Below are 23,526 nucleotides of genomic sequence, written 5' to 3'. Positions count from 1 at the left end.
CATAACTGTCAATGGGGGACGTATATCTGGGCACAAACATGCGGTCGGATATACGTCCCCATACAGCCAGTGTGAAAGGGGCTCAAATCACACAAACCAGATGTGATCTAGAAATTATATCCCATTTAATGTTCTATATAACATTTTTCTGGGCCTCTCAGTAGTACTTATAACTAAAGAATACTAAAATAAGGCATACTGAAAAAAAAAGTTAAATCTATGCAGATAATAAATACAACTTTATTAACTGATTGTAGAAGACAAGACTTTGTGAACCACCAATGTAAACCATACTGGCTAGTGCAGAGCTGTACATAAATCTGAAGACGTTAGTTTAATACAACACAGTGAAGCTAATCTCTGCCTTAAGGAAATCATACAAAATAGTCATTCATTGCCTGCAGTAAATTGGTAATAGAACCTGCCCATACCGTACATCATAGTATTGTTGAGCACAGCAGCTAAATTCATTAATGCCAGTTTTCATTACTTAAGTTTGGTATTGAATTTTGTATCCTCCAATAGATGCATTTGCCCCCTCGTCCATTTCGGATCAATAAGCAGAATCTATTTTTTACTATTTTCCCTAATCTGAGTCCGAATATGGCAATCCATCAGTAGCCTATTGAATTGCTGTTTTTTTAATGTACATTTTTACAGAGTAAGTAAACAGTGGCTTAACAAAACAGGAGCAAATTAAACGGACAAGAAAATCTGTGCTGTAGAAAACAAAAAAAAAAAAAAAAAATTACATCTCAGTCCAGTAATGATTTCTGTTATCCCCAAACTACATTTTGTTAATTTGGGATAGGTCAAAATGACAAGGGTCTTCACTTTAAAGAAAAAAAAAAAAGTTTTGTTTCTGCTATTCCACGATCACCGAGAAAGGAAAATGCAGAGGCAATTTTATGTGTCTTAAAGGATAAATGTGCGATCTTCAAGATGCTTCACTTTCTGTAGGTGAGGTTGGTGAAGTAGGCGAAACAATATCAGGTTTACGTGAGATTCTCTCCAGCTCCGCTTGAACATCGGTTAACACCGGCTTCTGGCCTGAAGGAGGAGATTAAAGGAACATTACATAAACTATGCAGAAGCTGAACTGTCCCTACCCATTTGTGATATTCTAGCAGTTTCCCCTCACGGAAGACCACCAGAGGCAAAGTCTGACGTTTCTGAACCACAATGTCACAAGTATTGCAACTTTTTTTGAAACTCACCTTTTCCATCCTCTGCCGCCATTCAAGTGGATTCCATCATAGTTGCACATGGGCCTAGCAGCATCAAGTCTTTGTTATAAATATCAATGGTGACACTAATAAAGGCGTTTCCAGATGTACCAGAAAACCCATGGGGGACCAAAAAAAAAAATTAAAATGTGCCTACACTAGTCTCGTAGTTTACTGGCCTGTGTCAGTGGACTATGTTGCGAAACTGTGGCTTCCGTCACAGGAGTCGGAACACTGAATGTTTTCATCGTAGCAAATGTGAGTACATTTTATACTTGGGCTACATTCACACTACCTTATGGGGGACGTATATACGGCCGATATACGTCCCCTATAGACGGCAATGGGCGCACGGCGCCCTACGGGAGCGGTACGGGGCAGCACACGTGCGGCACCGTACCCTGGAAAAAGATAGGATATGTCCTAACTTTCTCCGTAGTACGGCGCCGTGCGCCATAACTTCTTATAGAGAGGGGCGGGGGTGAGCTGCGCTCACCTCCTCCTCTCCCAGTGTGAATATAGCCTTATATCCAGCTCCCCAGAGTTTTTTTTCTATATGTAGTACTACACACAAGTGTATTATTATTATTACTCTCTAGCTAATCAGATGCAGCTTCTGACAATGACACAATTATACATAGGTCAAGGTTTCCTTCATAGGCAACAACTGGATCTGAGCTCGTAACAGATAGTGAAACAAATGTCCATGTTACAGATCTCATTGGGGGAGAACCAAAAGTGTAGATAGTGACATAGAAAGCTTGTGCTGTTCCTGACAACCAACCACCAAGTCACCAAGACCACAACCCAGAATGAACTGCAATGCAGTCTATGTAAGAAATTATTTTAGAATTAAAGAGACTAAAAATTACTAGATAAGAATATTTGCAGCATTAGCCACCAAACTGTGACTTTCTTTACTGGAAAATAAAATGTAGGAATCCAAATGTTTTTGCTACACAAGGTGGAGTACCTGGTTTTTTGGCAGTTGTTGGCAGACTATTACCTCCTGAATTGCCTGCAGGGGGCCCTGTACCACCAGGCCCCGGTGACCCAGTTTTCTTGCTTAACAAGCTGTTGAAGAAATTTGCAAGCACTCCTTCACTGGTTGTTCCAGCTGTGATGATAAAATAAAAATGGTTAAAGCAATCAGTTTAAACATTTTGGTTTCATTTGTCTAGTAAAAATGCAGCAGTTGGCCCATTAGATACCTTTCATATTGGGATCAATTTTCTTTGTGCCAGCAGGGACTGGTGATACACTGGCAACATTAGAAGTCCCTGACCTGCTGGGTGTCCTCGGAGAGCCGCCAGGTACCCTAGGAGATGCATCCTGTAGTAAAATGAAGAGTGAGTTACCACAGAGCTCAACTGTCTTATTAAAGGACTATTACCACCAGGATGAAGGATTGTAAATGAAGCACATACTGATGTGTACCCCCTCTTGCAGGATCTGTTCTTCTTTTAGTTTCTTATGCTGTTTTTTTTATCCCCAAGCTTTTAAAATTATGCAAAAGAGCCGGAGGGGCTCCAGAGGTGTTAATGGAGACTTGAGCCCCTCAGGCCCATTTGCCTAATTTTTAAAGCCTAATTCTTCTTACACACAAGATCATAAGAAGCCTAAAGAAGAGCAGAGGAGGCACATACCTGCATGTCAGTGTGCTTGGTTTACAATCCTTGATCCTGGTGGTAGATGTCCTTTAAGGAGGATCTCACTATCTGGACGTGTCTATTTTAGTAAATGTTTCGATTCCCTCTTCTAAAATTCTGCTTATTGCGCTGTGATCTTCCTCTTCATTTAAAGTCATGAAAATCCTTAAAGGACACCTGTCATCAGGTCTGTGTCACTAGTCCTGTCACTACTACCTGTTGGAGCAGCTCACAAGGATCCCATCCCAGCCTTTATCTAGTTATTTCATACATTATTCATTGTAAAATCATCTATTTTTTATCATGTAAATGAGGCTGGTCACATGGTCAGAGGCAGTGATGTCACCCCTGTTACCCCTCCCCTCTCCTCCCCCTGCTCATGTCTGTGTGTAATGTATAGTAAAGCATGGCTGGTGTCTGTGCTGCATCTGCTGACATGCTGCATCCTCCTAATATACAGGTGAGAGACACAGACATCAGCTACACATGAATCTGACATGTTCTGCTGTAACATGGCTGCCTGGAGCTGCTGTATCTCTCCTATACACACACACATGCACACACAGGCTGCAGGGGGCGTGGCCACCAGCACCAGGAAGCACATCATTATACAGCATCACATAATTATACAGGCTGTCAGTCATGCACTGGGGGTGTAGCTGTGCCTCCCACTCATGAATAGAGTGGACAGCTTGAATATGCTAATGCTTCATTGGACATTTCACAGGTCATTTGCATACAGCTTTAGGACCTCATTGCTTAGGTTTACAGCCATGTAGAGGGACAATGAAGGGATAGAGGCAATGCTCTCTAATGGCAGTTTATGAAAATATATTTAGTTTAGGGGGGTTATTTTGCATGACGGGTTCTCTTTAATTTCTGCAGTTTTGCAAATGACCAATAAGCCCAACATTAGCCTGACATTTCCGGTTCTCAGAAGACATGCCACCAGTTTTCTTTTTACTTCGTAAAACCAGATGGCAAAAATGTATCACTTTTTTAGAGTCATGAAGCGCTGTAGATCGGCTTAAGGCTACATTCACACGAACGTATGGGGGACGTATATACGGCCGACGTATATACGGCCGATATACGTCCCCCATACACTCCTATGGGCGCACGGCACCCTACGGGAGCGGTACGGTGCCGCACACGTGCGGCACCGTACCGTTCCGTACCCGGGAGAAAGATAGGACCTGTCCTATCTTTCCCCGTAATACGGCGCCGTGCGCCATAGGTTGCTATGGAGAGGGGCGGGGGTGAGCTGCGCTCACCTCCTCCTCCTCTCCCCGTACACTGCCGTTGCCCGCTACGGTACGGTATGGGCGGGCAACGGCAGTGTGAATATAGCCTAAGCCCTAACAAAGCTTTTCACCCAATCTCAGAGAAAAGCCTCTTTACCGCACTCCCTGCCCATCCCAACTTCACTGATCATATGCTCCATCCATCAAAGTCCATAAAGGGGTTGGCAACTCTTTTAAATATATCTGTTCCATTAGTACGGTCTCTGCATGTATATGTACTTCTACCTTAACCTCTTGAGAGCTTCAGCCTTTCCCTGTTCTCCACATGCTGCATATTTACAAAACTTCCCGTCTCTTATTCCTTCAGTCTTTCCTTGTGGCGTCACGCACTTAGCCTTTTTCTCTCACAGTCCGTCTCACTGACAGACACAGGGAGAGGGGGGAAGACAGGACCAGTCAATACTCTCCTGCTTCAGCTATGCCTAGTCATCAGTGCTCAAACATGTAAACAAAGATGCATAGAGAGTTTTCAGACTGCATTTAAGTAGCAGGAATGCTGAATCAGAGTGGACAATCCCTTTTACACCTTCCATGCTTCCAGTGATAGACATTTCCGAAAAGGCCAGGGGATGGGAGAATTATTTTCTTCATACTGCCCCAGGCCTGGGCATGTAGAAGAACTATGTGTGTGTGAGTGTTTGTGTATGCAACAGTGCTGTGCTTTTATGTTCCAGAAATATAGGTTCGCGACCACCGCAACCAATTTAATTGGTGTCAAATTACTTTTTTTGATGAGTATATCTGGGGTGTGTCTTATACGGTACTATTGCAACCCCAGAAAACCACTCCAGAATTTGCAAGTGTCTGTCTATTATAGAGATTAGTGCAAAAACACAAGGTCGCAGAATTCACAATTGGTGGTAGACACAGCTTACTTTCTCCCCCTCCATGCACAAAGGCCTCTACACAACTCTGAGAGCATGACTAGAAAACTCTTCATAGAAGTCAATGGATATGTACATAATAACATAGGAGATGTATGAGGGTTGTCATGTTTTGAGTAATTAAGTCATTTACTTGCTATTAGTAAATGAATATATTATCATTTATATTCAGAGGCTAAAAAGTCACACAAGGCCCAATTCATGAGGCTCAGGGTCTGCAATAATTATGTGTGATAAGGACCATCATCTGCAAGCTGAACCTGTCAGCAGGAAGATATCCATAAACACAATCAATGTATCTTATAAAATTCACTTTTTTTGTAGAAAAGAAATTGTTACCGTATATACTCGTGTATAAGCAGAGTTTTTCAGCACGAAATGCGGTCACTGATTACGTCGTAGTGTGTGCCGTCCGACAGCGTGCATGGACACATCTCTGCCGGCTGTTACAGCAGAGAGAGGAAAGAAGAGGAGCCGCATGGAGGATCGGGGCGCCGGAAGGTGAGTATTTAAGTTTACTTTTTTATGTGCTGGGTAAACTGGGGGCTGGCTATATACTACAGGGGACTGGCTGGCTATATACTACAGGACATAGCTATATACTACAGGGGGCTGGTTGGCTGGTAATATAATACTGGAAGCTTGCTGGCTATATACTGGGAGGCTGTGACCAATGCATTTCCCACCCTCGGCTTATACTCAAGTCAATAGGTTTTCCCAGTTTTGGTGAAATTAGGGGCCTCGGCTTATACTCAAGTGAATACGGTATGCTCCAGAGTACTAAAACCTGCTATTGATAGCTATGAGTAATACTCACTGGACGCCCTGCATTGCTTGGTGGTTGTTTTGCCAGCTGTGACTACAAATAAGCATAAACAACTGTACATAAATAAAGTGAAAACATATGCAAGAAAAATACATAGAATAATGTACAAACACATACATCTGTCAGATGAATAAACACCTACCTGTTGTTTCATAAGGAATACCTGATCATCCTCTGCAACAATCTCTTTCTCGTGAACAAACTGAAAAACATATCAGTAACAATAACCATATCAAAACAAACAATAGTACACAATAAAACAACTCCCCAAGTAGAGTAGAATTAAGCAGAATAATAAAGCCGAAATTTTTAGTGTTCTCGTATAAAACGTACCAAACCTATGCCAGCTATGAGCCTGTGCACATTTGTGCTCTTCTAGGTTGCTCTAGTTTCTTGCCACAAATATGGTAAAATTGTCATACCCACACTGGCCCATTGACTTCTATGGCGCGTCCGGGAAACCTTACAGGAAAGTCCCATTCTGCCCATCCTTGGTGTCCCAGCAGTCCGAACCCCAATGATCCCAAACAGGAATTGCTCTTCTAATAATTACCTTTCGCACTGGCGGCTTAGTAACAATATCTTCAAAAGTGTCCTCCAGCTTTAGTGTTTGAAAATTTTCATGTAAAATTCCTATTTTTTTGTCATTGTCCCACCCTGCTGGACTGGAAACATATACATGTTATTCAGTGCAGTGTGAAGAGAAAAAAACCCCCACCAAACTCCTCTATAAGCAGATGCTGTCACATTTGCACAGAAATACACAGCAATGCCTCACTAGGAAGGTGAACTGGAATGGTGGTAGAAAGGCCAAATACAAAGTTCAGATCTTAGCTTCTTTAAAATAATCTCTAGAATTGTATTGTGAAATCTACCATAATAATCAAGAATGGATAAACCAGGGACACTTGCTCATAGATCCAAGCACTGTGACTGTAATAATCTTCTTTTGTTGTCCATGGTCCCCTTCCTCCTAAAATCAACTTTTATAATTATGGTAATGGACCTGAAGGGCTCTGTTGGGTGTTACCATAGCCCGTCAATGCTGTATCTTCATATGCTATTACAATGAGCAGCTCTCACCTTTCCCTGCTGCTAGATTACAAAGGCAGAGGGGAGGGAAAAAGCAGGAAGTTGCTTATGACATATTCTGCTCATTGTGACAGCCTGTGAAGCTGAACATTCTGGTTACGTCCCCCAGTGCCCTCCTGGTTCATTAGCTTACTTTTAAAAGTTGAATTTCGAAGGAAGCGGGCCATATGTAACAAATATAAAAATATTAGAACTGTCACCGTGCTAGGATCCATGTCCTGAGGGTAGATTTACTTTATGTATTTTCTAGGTTTTCAGTAATCCGGGATTTGAGTCAAAGCTCCATTGGTTAAAAAGAGAACCTGAATTGCTTGGTATCTATACAAAAAGTCTAGTGAAGATTTATCCTCTCAATCCTAATAAAAGTCCAAAGTTTGCACTGATAAAATGCAATTTCTATGTTAAATGCAGTGGGATTGTGGTTAGTACAAGTCCACTGTATTCAAGTACTTACATAAATACTGCATCCTTCTCCACAACAACAGCAGGCATGTTGAATGGAAAACCATATAATTGTTGCACAATATATTTATATACAATGTCAATATTTTTGTTTTCTTTTATTGATGTATAAATTAGTGCAGCACCATCTAAAGGGAATAGGTCAAGGAAGCAATAAGGGAAAAGCAAACCACAAGAATTAAGGATCTACCAGAATTCAACCCTCTGTACAACATCTCATGCCCCAAATGAGCTTCTTTTGCAAGATACAATTCTGGTATGAATATTGTATTTTAAAATAAATTATTGTGCAAATCATCTCCTGTATTCTTGAGTGTCCTAGTGTAAAGGGCTGGTTCTGGGCAATGGGTGAAGCCATATTCCTGGTACACCGAGACACTTAGCTGTGCACATCTAAAAACAGAATACTCTCTAAAGCTAGAAATCTTTGTGGGGAAAAAGGGAAGGCAAGTCTGCAAAGCAAATCATTATAATTGTGGGGCGTTTGAAAGCAGGTAGACTTCCTCATGTAGTCAAAGCAAATTTAACAATTTAACACCTTCTGGACCAAGCCCATTTTTGCTTTCCCAAACGCCTACAATTTTTAATAATGTACAAATTGTACCTCTTAGTGGCACCATTGAATAATTCACACAGTTTTGTTATGTCTTAATACCTTTAACAAATATATATCTTCAAACTCTGCCACCAATAGCTTTTTCATACATGCCATACGGAGCTGTGATCACTGTCCCTGTGGTAGGTTCAACCCCGGCACCTAGCAGGTTAACTAATGTAATTGTGGCTGGAAGATATCGGCACCCATCTTCTGTATAATATAGCAGACACCTGCCATGTATGGAGAGCACTCTTCATACGAGCTCAGTACAGTTGTGTCAAGGTGTGGAAGAAGCAAAGCAGAAACTCTATCACACCAGGCCATGAAAGAAATATAACCTAGAAGCTTTGCAGCTTTTTGACAACATACTGGTGGCGGTTTATGAGGCCAATTTCTAATGACAGGTTCCCTTTAATACTGATATAGAGACAAGCTGGCGCCAGATGTTTCTGGCAATGGTTTATCTTTTTAACATAACAAAGTATTGGAGGATCAGGCTAATGTGGTGTCTATTTGAAGAGGAAAACTACAAAAAAAAAAAAAAAAAAAAAATCAATCAAAAGCAATCTGGGGATGATGGATGACAACACCAGGCTTACCATCTGGAGCCTGGAGTATTGTTAGCCATTCAGCAGGTATTGGCATGATTGGTCGACTGGATAGGATGTGAAGATTGTTGGAGGACACTCTAATCACGGCCTCGTAAGAAGGAACCCAATACCTTAAATAATACCCCACGGTGCCATGGTGTGTGCTCAGTTATAGTGTGAACTTAATTGTTATGCCTTTTCATTTTCAGAAAGGTGCCAGACCAGGGACCAGGCCGGAGCATGGGGAAGAGGGGCTATTGTTCAGTTTACTTGTTTTTGTAATCTCCAGGCAAGTATCTGTGAGTCTCTAAGGTGTATGTGCATTGTGTTTCTTCTTTCGAAATTGGTAAAAATGTAAGGATTTGGTTTTTTTGCCTTAATAAAAAAGTTCTGATTAAAACAAAAGTATAGGACTTACTGAAATCTAATATGTCCATTCCTCAAACCCCTACGGTATTTTTCGGACTATAAAGCGCACAAAAAATCCTTTGATTTTCTAAGAAATCAAAAGGTGTGCCTTATAGTCCAGTGCACCTTATATATGAAGCGTACTTACAGACAACAGCTGCCTTTAACTGTGCACAGGTCTGCCACCTGCTGGTGATTCATACTTGTAATCAGGTGCGCCTTATATATGAAGCTAGACATTTTAGCAGGCATTTTTTAATGGCGCGCTTTATGATCCGGTGCGCCTTATAGTCCGAAAAATACTGTACTTGTGGGGCACAGTGGGATCATCAGATCGTAAAATGTTTCCAGCTTTACCCATCTTTAAAGGGGTTATCCGGGTTTAAAAATCTTTTTATGGCCGGGCTGGGGAGGGATAGTTAAACACAATAAACGTGGACTTACCTCCTCCGGCGCAGCCGATGTCCCGTTGTAAGCGCTGGGAGATGGTGCGCATGGGAGCATCCGGCCGGCCGGAAGCTCCCTGTGCGCCTGTGTAATGAAACCGGCGCACGGAGAAGACGGGCCGCGGCGCGGGACATCGGCAGCAACGGAGGAGGTAAGTACATGTTTATTATGTTTAAATAGCCCTCCCCAGCCCGGCCATAAAAAAATTTTTAAACCCGGATAACCCCTTTAAATGCTCCTGTGAATGGTTTTTGAAAAGGATACACTGTAAACAAAACTTCCTGATATGTGACTGGATGAAATCGAAGTGCTCATCTGTATAGTCATGTTCCTTTTCCAAAATACTAATGGCATCACACTGCAAACAAAGTACATATATTATTAAAAAAAAAAAAAAAAAACTGAGCTGAAGTTTTAACAGAATAATCTTGTTTTACACTTAGTTTGGTAAAATAAATACTTCTTCAGTACTGGTACATCTTTATGTTAAGCCCCAAACTCAAAGTATTAAAAATCAAATGGTCAACAGCAATTTTATAGTGACAATCATATACCTTCTATAGCTGTAGAGGGCCAACTATTCCTCCTGCCTCCTCACACAGCATGCAGCTTATCTCTCTCCGGAAAACAAACAATGGAAAGTGATAACATTCAACATCCAGTGCCGAGGTTAAATGAATGATCAGTGTTCAACTATACTGTATCCCAATGAAAACGTTAAGTTAAAGGGGCCAAAAAAAAAAAAAAAAACATTGGTGGTCGGGAGTGTTGGCTTAAAAAAATAAACATGTACTTACCTTTGCGTTCCCTTCTGGCATCCCACACTACCTACTCTCCGGTCCATGCCCCTGTAAACAAACAGGGGTACGGAAGCTGCGCTGCCTTCAGCTTCAGGCTGGCCGAGGAGGCCGCCCAGATGTGCGTGGCTGTCCACCTTGGCCGGCCGGAAGCTAAACGCAGCGCATAAATTAATGAGTGCTGCAACAAAGTAAATTCAATTTTAAAAAACGCACCCCTTTATTCCACAGCTGGCTTTCAGGTCAACACTCCCATCTTATTTTTCACCTCTGCTATAACATTTTCCACATGGAACCTATCAGCAGAAATTGGCAACATCCAGAAAATCAACTTTGAAGTGAGATGTAAATTGGTTGGATAAAGTCATGGAGGTGGAAAGTTTATTACTGAAGTCAGGCTCCGCTGGCTCGGAATAATTCTCCAATTGACTTATGTCCCCAGAAGCAGTGCCATCTATTACAGTAACGGGAGCATTCTGAAGAAAGGGGAGCATGGTTTCAGTGCAAAACTCTGCTGATTGACTCCAATTAATTTATAATCTCACTTCATAGTTGATTTTCTGGATGATGCCAGCTTTTTGGGCTATGAAAGAAAAATGATGTAGAAGGTGTTACTCTGACAACATACTGGTAGCGTTTTATTAGGCCAATTTCTACTGACAGGTTCCCTTTAAAAGCAGGTAATGGCTGCAGTCGAGCATGAACAGCACAACACTGCTGAGGCCAGACAATGATGTTCAGTTTGTGTAGAGATCACTGTTGTAATAGAAAGTTATGATTTTTTTTTTTGGTTTAGCACATTGCTGCATACAAGAGGCTGTTTATATATGTTGGACAACCCCTTTAAAACATCAGTAAATATTCTAGCATCAGTTAACACATCATGTTTATAATTTTCTATAGCCTAGTTATGTCATGGCCATGTTCAGTGAATGGAAAAGCCCTCATTAGGCTATGATCTTCAGGCTATGCCTTTACTGTGCGTGACTAACTCAGTGAAGGGTGGAGGTAAACATTAGCATTACAATATCAAGTTTCTGTTTGCTATTGTATTAAACCGCTACAAGCTTTAAAGTCTCCTCAAACCCAGGTATTAATTCCTAAAAATATTCATGACTTGTCCTAAGAATAGGTTCTCAATTTTAGATTGGTGGCGCTACAAAATCAAGCACCCCCTAGTTCTCAGTAGCGGAAAAACAGAGAATGGAACACTAAGCAGATAGCCCTGTCCTCTATGTAGTGGCTGAACCAAGTTCCTGCATCTTCGGTCTTATTGAAATAAACAGGAGTTTACTGCAGTAACCTGTACTGACCACTACACTGAGTGTGGAGCCGTGTGCTTCTTGATCATTCTCTGTTTATCAGCAGCTGAGAATGGCTAATCTATGGGGTGCCGGATATTGAGGACATATTCTATAGATATTTTATCAATATCTTATGCCAGAAATATATTCTCTAACAAAAGAAAGTATATTATCTGTGCCATCAACATTGCCAAGCTTATACACCAGTGTTTTAGGCCATATGGGAATGAGAGAAAATAGTGGACAAAATGCTACCCCATCCACTGACCTTTGTGCAAACAACTACTACAGGAATGCCAAGGTTATGTGTAAGCGTGTCTTCTCCTAAGGGCAAAATCACACTTTCATCCCGATCTTCCTGCGAGGTTGTATTCCTCCTTTGAGGAGATGCAGGGAATTCCTCTCCAGGCTCTACATATTCTTGGAAACTTCTAACCACTAGAGAAAAAAAATTAAATGTTAATTTTTTAGACATTACACAAATCAATGAAACATGTCAGAATGAGTGAATGTTGCAGATTGTGAGCTGGACCTCCCAGGTCAGGTCTCTTAAAGAGATCCCGTCAGGCAAAATAACCCCTTAAACTAAATATATTTTCATAAATTGCCATTAGAAAGCATTGCCCCTATCCCTTCATTGTCCCTCTTCATGCCTGTAAACCTAAGCAATGAGGTCCTAAAGCTGTATGCAAATGACCTGTGAAATGTCCAATTATATTAGCATATTCAGCTGTCCAGCTTATTCATGAGTTTATTCGTGTGCTGGTGCCCCCTGCCGCCTGTGTGTTTATAGGAGAGATACAACAGCACCAGACAGCCATGTTATAGCAGAACATGTCAGGTACTTGTGTAGCTGATGTCTGTGTCTCTGTGTATTAGGAGGATGCAGCATGTCAGCAGGTAAAGCATAGACACGAGAAATGATTTACTATACGCTACACACAGACATGAGCAGGGGGAGGAGAGGTGACATCACTGCCTCTGACCATGTGACCAGCCTCATTTACATGATAAAGAAGAGATGATTTTGCAATGATTAATGCATGAATTGACTAGATAAAGGCTGGGATGAATCCTTGTGAGCTGCTCCAACAGGTAGTAGTGACAGGACTAGTGACATAGACCTGATGACAGGTGTCCTTTAAGATTTTTTAGCTGTTGAACATCAAACTTTACTTACTTTTCTCCTCCATCTCTTTCATTTCCTCTGGTGGGATCTTCAACTTGTCCATGTGTTCTCGTATAACACTTGCCCATTTCTGAAGTGAATCCAAGGCCAACCACGGACGTGACATGTCTACGATCAACATAACTAATGTGTCCTTCACACTGGTGGCATCCATAGCAAACTTCAATAACCCTTTGTGATATAGGTCACCATCCAGGATCCATACATTACATCTGGTCTGATCTAAATGATCAAAAAGAAATAATAAAAAAAAAATGTTACCACACTGACAAACAAAAATCAGATAGATGAAAATATGTCTAATAAAGAACAAGAGCGACAGGCTCCAATAGAGTGATAGGTTCCAATAGAGCCCTATTAACTAACTGACACCCTTCTTTTGGCTAAAACTTGTTTTCTCTAACAACTGCATACTGCAACTGTACTATTCACCATTTCGTGTCATGTGGCCACAGTGACATAATCTCAAGTCCTTTAGCCTCCTTGCATTGGCCAACTCTACCCCATGTATGAATGTGAGCACATGAAATCCCAGCTGCCTCCATTGACTTCTGCGATTTAATGTAATCACATACAATACATGGTGTACAGTTTGCTTATGTCAGGAGGCTAAAGGACCTGAGATGTCACTCTGGTTACATTACATGAATGTAAAAAATGACACAATATTCCCTATTAGTAAATAGAGCTTTATATGTCGATGGGCGGGGTTCACTGGCAGCCTGAGAGAGAGAAGAGTCAAAGGTAATAGACATGAGTCAGAAATGTTAATTTGCATATCAGAAAAATGGCTGTAGTTAAGGTACAGTGCCTCACTGGCAGCTAATTTTAGGTGATATGTGGAGGACTTAGTAAGGGTGGTAAAATTCTGGGAGATTTCTGGCGAAAGAAAAGCTAGAAAGGAATGCCGGGAGATTTCCGCTTTAAAAGGTAGAGAAGAATGCTACGCTCGACCACCATACATACTATGACAAGAAATATACAGTATTTATAGAAAAATTATAAAACTTCCAAAGTAGACCAATTCCATATGCAAACTAGATAGAAGTGGACAATTAAGGAATATGTCCTGTATTTCATTTTTTTTTGTTTCAATAATTAGACCTCTCTCCCATTTACTGCACACAGAAACTAGAGGAGTCACATGAGACATTACTGAGATCCTAACCAGCACAGATGTGAATAAGGCACTTTGGTGATAATTAACCCCTTCACGACTGCCATATGACTACATACATCCTAACTGCACATAACCTGTGCAGATATCATATGTATAGAGGTCATGACAGTGACCCAATTTAAACTACTATACTTTGAAACCAGAACACCTATAACAACTTGGTGTGTTTTATTCCTAGGTGCCATAGAAACTGAGCTATTCACTATTAATGCTTCTGTAAAAGACAGAACTCTTAGAGAAAGGGAAATTCAATAAATTCTGGTTCCCCTGGATTGATTTGGTCTTTTAATCCAGAGAACTGACTCGCTTCTTATACTTCTAAGTAGGCTGTGTTTGCTTGCCTCCATGAGGATTAAAGGGGAGATTCTCATCTTTAATACGATACCACTGTGTTTCTAGGTTCATGATATAGCCTTTTTTAGTGCCCCCATCCCTCAGCCTGTTAGCTGACGGCAGAATGCATAAGGACCAAATATATATAGCCTCCAAAAATATTTTTACATCACTGCCTGTCAGCACCGTTACCATACCATTGACGGCGTCCTGAGTGTACATGAATTTCTGAAAATATCAAATGATCAAACATTGTCTTATTTTAATCCCCGGGGGGGGGGGGGGGGGGAGAGGGGGGACTGTGTTATAGCTCAGATGTAGCAGAGCTGTAGTGTGTCATTGTGTGTTATAGGTATAATAGTTTGGCATCCAGGATGGGTGCGTTGCTCTCCTATCTGGAACGTTTGAAAAAGAATCGGCGCTGGCTAGCTCAAAAAGGAATTTTTTTATGTTTGTTTTTTTTAGAACAAAGACTTCTTTTATTTAAGCCAATTACGGCAATAAAATATAAAAGAATTAAAACAGTAAAAGGAATAACGAGTTTCATGCTCATGCTGAGCGCTTCATCAGTTGAATCTGATCAGATGAATCTAATTCTTTTATATTTTATTGCCGTAATTGGCTTAAATAAAAGAAGTCTTTGTTCTTAAAAAAAAAAAAAAAAAAAGTCCTTTTTGAGCAAGCCAGCGCAGATTCTTCTACAAACGTTCCAGATAGGAGAGCAACGCACCCATCCCGGATGCCAAACTATTATACCTTGAATTACTGCATATGGACTATTGGGGAGCCAGCAGTGGAACGTGGCAGCAGCATTAAGTCTCATATCAAGCATCAATAGGAGTTGTGCCCTATCTGCACAACTCCAAAAGGTGAGTGGATCACTACACCACAATACTTTTAAACTCAACGAGGGTAACACACTATAGGAGTGCTCTTTGTCTCTCCTTGTCTCCCCCACTTCTCCATTGTGTATTACATGCATCTAATGGATCTCATGGCGGCAACCTCTGGCACAAGTGGGACCTTTTTTGTTGTACGTTCCATACTAGTCACTACTTACCATCCCGGTCTTCATCATGGACATTGATGTACAGGTACTCCATGCCTCTTCCCTTCTTGTATTCCTCAATTCCCTGAAGTTTTCCTATCAAGCTTGTTTTACCTGCTCCATCCTCACCTGTAAATTGGAAAAACAGATTATTCTGTGCAGTGAAGGAGTTAAAGAACTTAATCCGACAAGGACTACAAACAACCTCACTCACCCAGCACCAGCACATTCTTCCCAGATGGCAACTTAGAGCGAGAACGCGTGGAGACTTCACTTAGGATTGATGACCTATAGAAACAAAGAAGAAGAAAGTTAATAAATGTGGTTTTAAGGAAATATACCATTCAAGGGTCACTTCCTCATAGATCCAGGCACTGTGACTGTGGTTATCTTCTTTAATTTGTGACCCATGGCAATCAACTTGTTAAATTATTCTAAGGGCTCTGGGGGAGGGTGTTATCAGAGCTCCTCTGTGCTGCTGGTACACAGGCTGTTACAATTTAACTTCCCCCTCACACTGTGTGAAATAAAGAGGGAAGGGGGGCAGTGTACCAGCTAGTGAAGCTATAGCTTGAAGGGGCTATGGGAACACCCCCAGAGGCCTTCTGGCTCATTAGCATAATTTTAAAAGTTGATTTTAGAAATCTGTCACAATGTTCAACAACTTAATTTAAGTCAATAGAAGTCAATAGGGCGCCTTTCTTCCCCATTTAATGAAAGGGATACATGTTTAATAGGATGAATCACTGAATCCCATTGTCTACAATGAGGTCCATTTAGCTTACCTTCTGATGTTGATCGTGTTGCACAGTTAAAAAAAGAGAAAATCTTGAAGGGGCTATCCAACCATCTGATTTTTTTTTCATAAATAGCTCTCTATATTTCTAACATAGTAAAGACGAATTCAACCTTCTTACTGACATGTGACGTAATAGTACATCACACGTTTTCACCAATTCCACTGCATTTGGATTTTTTCCCCCACTTCGTGTACACGGCATGGAATATTAAATACCTTCTGTTACACAGAAAACAAGCCCTCACATTGCTCTTTATATGGAAAAATAATAATAATAATTTTGAAGATCGGGAGTAAAAAATGGAAACGCAAAAACGAAAAAGGGCCTCAGCATTGAGGGGTTACTAAGCCAATGCTGTCAACAAACTATGTTATTAAAGGAAACCTACCACTTGAAGTGGCAGGTATAAGAGGGAACTACCGTGCAACCGTGCGCACGGCTCTCCTTCACTTCCTATGTAGCCGTGTGCACGGTCGCGCGCATAGTGCGGCGAGCGCGTACCTCCCTGCGCCGAAGCAGCTTCGGCCATAAAGTTTAAAAAGTGTTTTAAACCACGATACTGCGGTTTAAAACACTAACAAGACTAAGCTCCGGCACCAGCTCACCCTGAGCTGGTGCTCGGTAGTTCCCTCTTATACCTGCCACTTCAAGTGGTAGGTTTCCTTTAACAAAGGCCTAAGTGCAGTGACTGGTAAGGACCACAAAGGCAGCAGCACAAAACCAAAAGAGACTGGCAGGGTTAGGGTTCATTCACACAGCCATCCGTGGGGACATACATGCAGCCGGAAATTTGCGGCTGCATATATACGTAGACGGCAATGGCCATGCTATACACCAGGAAAAGATAGAGCATCCTCTACCTTTTCCCTAGTGTGCGGCCGTGCGCCCACTGTTTCCTATGGATGAGGAGAGGTCACCTCCACTCCAGCGCATGGCGGGCATACCGCGTGTGAATGAAACCTTAGTATTACATTTTTGTCATCTGCATCCTATAAACAGCAGACAGTCTTATAGGAAGGTTACACTTTTCTGGACCTCGGTATACTGTTACACTGCGACAGCAAAAAACAGATAAATATCTGCACTATACAAGGTCACGGTTAATAAAGTAAAGCTACAACATGCACATATACACATTGGGTTAGAGTAATGCTAGGTAAGTACTGATTATGTACTGTAGAGAAAATACATTTAACCACTACCATACTGCTTTAAAACTATACAATTTGTACAGCAGTATGGAGAGCATGGAGAGGGATCAAGGGTTAAGCCCACTCCATACGTGATAGGTATCGGCTGACCTCTGACAGTAACTGCCGCAGTCGGTGGTGGCACCAAATGCAGCAGTTAACCTGTTAGATGCCACAATCAAAGCCGATAGAGGCAGTGCTTCAGAGGGGCTGCCATTTTGGTTTGCCGATTAGCACCCTTTGTGACGTCATCAGAGGGCGCCGATTGGTTAACATAGCTGTCATTCATCAATCTGCATTACAGACCATCAGTATACTGCAATGCAATTGCATCGCAGTATTCTGTCTCTGAGTGATCGGAAAATCTACGGTTAAAAAAAAAAAAAAAACTAAAAAAAGTTTAACAAAAAAGCTCAAATTTACATAGAACACAAAAATAAATAAATAAAATCATAAACATGTTAGTTATCGCCATGTTCCAAAATTTCCAATCCATCATAATATAAAAACGATTATTCCCGATAGTGAACCCCTTAACAGAAATTGATGTCCAAAAGCCTAGACTTTGTCATTTTGTAACACAAAAATTTTTATAAAAAGTTATCGGAAGGCCGTACCTTCCCCAAAATGGTATCAATGAAAAAGTCATTGTGCTGCAAAAAATGACAACTTGCACAGCCATATACACCATCGTAAGAAAAAGTTATTGCTGTCAGAATTTTTTTAAAACATAATAAAACCTATATAAATTTGTTATCACTGTGATCCCCCTGACCCAACAAAGGGGAGGTGTTATTTGGACCGCTGTAATGTTAAAAAAAAAAGCCCGTAGAAATATGGTGTACCTGTGTTTTGGCAATTCTACCACATTTGGCATATTTTACCGCCTTCCATGTACAATGAACAAAATAAAAATGATGCCACTACAAAATACAATTTGCCCCACAGACAACAAGCCTTCCTATGTAAATGGAAAATACAAAAAGATATCGCTTGTGGAAAGAGGGAAGTAAAAATCGGAAATGCAAAACTGGAAAATTGTCCGATAATAAAATGGTTAAAGGGGCTTGCAAGTTATTGATTGACTTGGCCAACTGAAAAAAAAAAAAAAAAAAGGGCCTCCATAGTATAGATCGCTGGTTCTGTAGCTTACACAACCAAAATCCTAATGTGCATCCGAAAGATGAGATTCTTATTGTTAATATGGTAGCATGTTCCTAGGTACTAGAGAACCAAAACAGGGCTTTCTGAAAGGACACTCACTCTGCAGCCTCTAAACTGGACTCTTGTGAAACATGACTCTTCTCTGCTCATTTTCACATTTCTTTGCAAGAGATTTTTTTTTTTTTTATTATAGGTAAACATACAACATTTCACATAAAAGAGGGAATGTCTTCTGGAACAGTAAAATTAACCTTACCTCCTCTGGCGCTCCCGGGCAGACTACGGGAGTACTAGAGTAGATAAGCATGTGTTTTAGTGTTAATGTATCAAGCCTTGGAGGCTGTATAATTTTTAAAGGACATCTACCACCAGGATCAAAGATTGTAAACCAAGCACATCGACATACTGGTGTGTGCCCCATCTGGCAGAATTCACCTTTCTTCAAGCTTCTTATGCCATTGTTTTAAAGAAAAAGCTGTAAAAAAAAAAAATATGCAAAGGAGGCTGGAGATCTATGGAGCTCGGAGTACTCATTTGCATAGTTTTAAAAGCCTTTTTCTGTGCACATCTAGCCCCCCAAACCAAGGGTCCTACCTCATTTTCTGTAGGGAGGTGCTCTGTATGATGTATGCTGCTGTAAATTATAAAATGACCCCCACCCACTTTGCATTGTAATCCTGAGAATTGAGTCAGGCTGCAACACCCCCTCCCTCCTCTGTCCTTTTGTATACAAGCCCCCTGCACACACCTCCTGCTAAGCTGCAGCACAGAATGGGGTGTCTATGATATGTGCAGGAGCCCTGCAAGGGGTGTGTTTGCAAGAGAATAGAAAAAAAAAAAAAAAAGAGGTGGGTTGCAGCCTGACTCAGATACTCTCAGGAACACCCGGGTGACTCCGTTCATAGGATTACAATGCAGAGTGAGGGGACGGGGGGGTCATTTTATAATTCACAGGAGCCGCTGACTCATTACAATATCATCATGAAGAGCAACTCACTACAGTAAATGGGGTAAGACTTTCGGTTGGGGCTAAAGGTGCATGACAGGTTCCCTTTAAAGCCTGGACAACACCATTAAGTGTTTTTTTTTTTTTTTTAAATATGGCAAAACAAACCAAACACACTAACTTCGCTCTGGTTCAGTGCAGCCCCATCTGACACCACCGGTTTCTGCTTATATACAGGCACTTCTCCCCAACACAGGCCACAAGGGTGCGTGTACACAACAAGAGGCCAGAAGTGACAGGTGGTCGATATAGTGTGGTTGTTATTTTTAGACCCCTGGGGCCAATATTAAATGAAAAAAACATATCCCCACTAAAATTGACATTTTTTGTCTCTAGTCCACACCATTCCTGAGTAGTCAATGTAATTATCTTCAGATCTCTACTGTCAGATATGCAAAACCAGGCTGTCTTATTCAGGCTGTGGTCAACCATCTGACAGCACCAAATTAGCACAACGGGTGCGGGAAGTATGCTATTTAGGCTCTCTGTCATCACAAGGCAGTGTGAAAGTAGCCTAAAAAAAAAGAGCTGCCCTTTATAGGAGTTCGGCTTGGATGATTCTTTTTGTTTTAATAGGTGCACAAAAATAAACTCATATACTCACCTCTCTCCAATGCACCGTGGTGCATCCTGTCATCACTGGTCTCTATTGGTATACAGAGGCTTGGCATCACATCAACAGTCTGCACACACTCTGCCTCAGTATAAAGAGACTGGTCGTGACAGGTGGCACCACGCTGAACTGGAGTGCCAGCGACAATAGCTTGTTTGTTGTTTTTATATCCTTTGCAGTCTATATTAAAGCAAAAAATAAACCTAGAAAACACCTTTAGAGATATTTGCCCATAACAGCAAACACTGGTATAGGAAATGCCACCCGTTGATGGGTGTTCAGTGCTGCCTAGGGCACATTAACATGATGCAATTGACATGAAGCCACACCACTTTTTTTACTGTATTTATTGGGGAATTTTCATTTTTGTAAAAGAATAAGACCTGAACATATGGTCAATCACATTACATTTTATGTTCAATGTATACGCTAGGAAAGCATCTAAAGGCATATACTGGCAGCTAGGGGCATCCTTCTTACCACTCTCTGCACAGCATAAGTGGCATCAAGAAGGAAACCTGGATGGAAAGATGCAGCAAACTATGTCTAGCTGCTTCCTCCTACACTCAGCGGAGGCCATTGGTGGCAATGGGGGACAGATGCTAAGTGTTGTATCCCTCCCCAGGCCACGGCTGATCATATGATCAGGGAGGTCCCCAGTTTCCATATAGGGGAAACCACTTTCAACATCAGCAACAGCCAATTACTGACCATTTCCAATCTTCACTCCTCCTCCAGCTTTCAGTGAAGAGGAGTAGGAACAGAGCAACGTATCCCACTCTATGAGCATACAGTGGGATAGGTCTTTGCCCTCCATTGCAAGGGTACCATGGGAATTCACCCAACATATCCACACAACGGAGAGAAATGACGACATGTGAATGTATCATGTAAATATAACATTGTATTATCCAGAGCCCCAATCTCTTCACTACACCGTGGGTTGGAACCTTCAGTTTAGAAAATATATATACAACAAGATGACGGAATCTATCCTTCCCTTCACTGAACCATTTATAAATGGTTTTGCTGGGCTTTTTTGGCGCATAATAGTTGCGTAGAGGTTTCTTGCGTCTATTCATTGATAAACAGTCGCACTTCATGATACTGGCATAAATATAGAAGTACTTCTAGTGCAACTCTGTGCAAAGCTAGTTTCATGACTTGTAATTTTTTAAAAAAAAAGTCTCATAGTCGCTCCAGGCCCCTGGCTGGTGTATGTGCTGCGACTTTTGGAATGAAAAAACTCAGGCACAATGGGGGTGATGCCACTGTATCCCGCTTTGATTCAGTTCTGTAACTGCCTGTGGACGAGCACATATGCGTTTGCATGCAAACGCACGCAATCGGCGCCCGGTGACTTGTATTGTGTAAATGCAAGACACCAGGCGCTGATTGCCGATGTTTTTTAAAAGATGCAAATGCATAAATGCTCGTCCGCGAGCCGCCACAGTGCGTTTTGATTCCGTTACAAAATGGGAACGTGTGGCATCACCCTGGGGGAGATTTATCTTTAGGCAAGCTCCGTAGGACCTGTTTTAGGGACAGGCTTTGACCCTTTAATAAATGTTCTTACGATCTACCCATGTCTGGATTTTTAGCAATGAAAAGTGGCAAAAAACCCTCTATGTGACTTTTTTACGTCAAAAAAAGCCGAAAAGAACATGTATTAAATGGCCAAAGCCACTTTTATTAATCTGACAGGCAGCGAAGCTCCAAACACTGACATAGAGCTGACCCAAGGAGCCACCTAATGATAAATAACCCTATTGTGTTGCTTATGCTTTTCATAACAAAAACCCTGACACAAGCGGGTTGGGCCTTGGGCCTCATATTGACTGTGTGCTTTGGCTTTGATCCAGCTGCACCAACAGCAGCTAACTCGCTGTCCCTTTGCCTTCTATTGGATTGGTACACGGCGTGGGGCATGTATATCACAGTGTCCTAAACGTGCCGCCTGCCCGCACCACAAACTATAGCGCAGGTGCCATTTCTGGGTGTCTTTGTGGCCTCGACCTGGGTGAGCTGCCAGGACACAAGCAATGGATTACATTCCCACTTGTGGCTTACAGAAAGTACATGTGGCCTTAGACCATTATGACTTCTGGGTTACATTGGCATCCATCATACTTCAGATACTTTTGGTGCTCCTATAACAATCAGATATGAATGTAGCCATACACTAGTTATTGACAACAGCCAGCAGCTGTAAACCACAAGAGGCTGCTCATGTAATCTATAGCAATGAGAGCTAGATGCTAGGACTTCACATCACCCATTCCCGCATAACAGACATGACAGGTCGCGCCCCACTGTCACCTCAGACACTTGACAGCACAACACGCCGCCGCGCATGCGTACAAAGCTCAACCACCTGGTAATGCGCGTCCGAGACGCCAAGGTGTGTGACCCCGCCCACTCCCACACAGGTGAAGCGCGGCCTCGCCCCATCAGCCACCTGCTTACCCCCGCCCTGCAGTGAAGTGCGCAAGGCGATAGGTCAACTAATGTGTCTAGCCCCGCCCGTGTTGACTTCATGCGTAGGGTTAATACGGTGCTCCTTTACTCCACCCAAACGTTGAAATTGGACGCACGTCTGGCTAACGAAAGGGTTAATCCCTCCCCACTATCTCTCTCCCTCCCTCCCCGCAGTAGTGCAGCATGTCACAGGCTCTGGATAACGGTCCTGGCCTGATCTAATGAATGAACAGCAGCGCCGCTGCCCTGCGCTCCCCCTGCAGCACAACGCCCGCAGACACTAACCAGAGGTTCTGTCCATCCTCGTCCTCACTGGCCGCCGCCCCGTTGTGGCTGTTCCCATATCCAGCATTGAAGCTGGAGGATGGAGACGAGTAAGAGGCGGCTCTCCCCGCTGCCATCCTGGTATTCCTTTACTACTGACAGCTTTCAGTATGGTTGTTAGGACAGCTCGTCTCAGGGACACCCCCCTCTCTTGTTTTTGGTCCCGGCCACCCTTCCGCTTGACAGACAAGGCGCGGTCCTTGGGAAGAAGAAACAGGAGTCGTGGAGAGGGGGGCAAGCGAGAGGACGGCGGGAGACAGGAGGAGGGGCGGAGTTAGGGCACAAGGCATGGCGGAGGTGACGTTACGGCGGCGAATTAACCCCTCCCCCTTGATGTGACGGTAATAGGTGCTGAATCACTGGAGCGTACACTGAGTCTTATACGCAGGTCCTGCAGCGGCCCTCAAAGTGCCGTGTGACTCCCAGAAAAGAATAAGCGACCACACGGGACTGAAATCCAGCAGATTTTATAGGAATGCTGCAGGATAACTTATGCAAATTTAAAGTGTGTTCTACAGATCACATCTGCATATTTTTTTCCGGAAGCACGTGGATAAAATTTATTAAAAATCCACTGTGGTCTAACTAGGAAAGTCTGGCACCCGAGCAAAATT

The 23,526-nt window shown here is 42.2% G+C and overlaps 1 protein-coding gene across 3 annotated transcripts; it reads right to left on the bottom strand.

Annotated features, from left to right (window-relative positions):
- Positions 1-211: 211 nt before the first annotated feature.
- On the bottom strand, positions 212-23,202 carry DYNC1LI1 (dynein cytoplasmic 1 light intermediate chain 1). Of its 3 annotated transcripts, none has more exons than XM_072153564.1 (13): positions 22,874-23,202; positions 15,552-15,625; positions 15,350-15,466; positions 12,768-12,998; positions 11,856-12,025; positions 9,751-9,844; positions 7,436-7,571; positions 6,443-6,554; positions 6,032-6,091; positions 5,881-5,922; positions 2,438-2,558; positions 2,200-2,343; positions 212-1,050 (listed from the first exon to the last, which is right to left on the bottom strand). In XM_072153564.1, the coding sequence occupies exons 1-13, from the start codon at positions 22,987-22,989 to the stop codon at positions 938-940; spliced, it is 1,530 nt and encodes a 509-aa protein (XP_072009665.1). In that variant the 5' UTR covers positions 22,990-23,202; the 3' UTR covers positions 212-937. The 3 variants fall into 3 exon arrangements, with proteins under 3 accessions (XP_072009665.1, XP_072009663.1, XP_072009664.1); XM_072153562.1 differs by lacking the exon at positions 22,874-23,202 and adding an exon at positions 22,485-22,576; XM_072153563.1 differs by lacking the exon at positions 22,874-23,202 and adding an exon at positions 22,485-22,576 and having other exon boundaries at positions 2,233-2,343.
- Between the last annotated feature and the right edge of the window lie 324 nt (positions 23,203-23,526).

This window comes from Engystomops pustulosus, chromosome 5, assembly GCF_040894005.1.
Source record: "Engystomops pustulosus chromosome 5, aEngPut4.maternal, whole genome shotgun sequence".
Taxonomy (NCBI): domain Eukaryota; kingdom Metazoa; phylum Chordata; class Amphibia; order Anura; family Leptodactylidae; genus Engystomops; species Engystomops pustulosus.
Note: the sequence above shows the minus strand (reverse complement) of the source record. Positions and strands in the feature narration are given on the sequence as shown.

What these genes read in the sequence shown, in the direction of transcription:
- DYNC1LI1 (XM_072153564.1), bottom strand. Translation starts at nt 22,989, where the DNA reads ATGGCAGCGGGGAGAGCCGCCTCTTACTCGTCTCCATCCTCCAGCTTC. An exon ending in CAGGAAGTTTTGTTTACAGT is followed by an intron (nt 7,572 to 9,750) that starts GTATCCTTTTCA and finishes TATTCCCTTTAG; the next exon opens with ATGGTGCTGCACTAATTTAT. An exon ending in CTAAGCCGCCAGTGCGAAAG is followed by an intron (nt 6,092 to 6,442) that starts GTAATTATTAGA and finishes TATGTTTTTCAG; the next exon opens with TTTGTTCACGAGAAAGAGAT.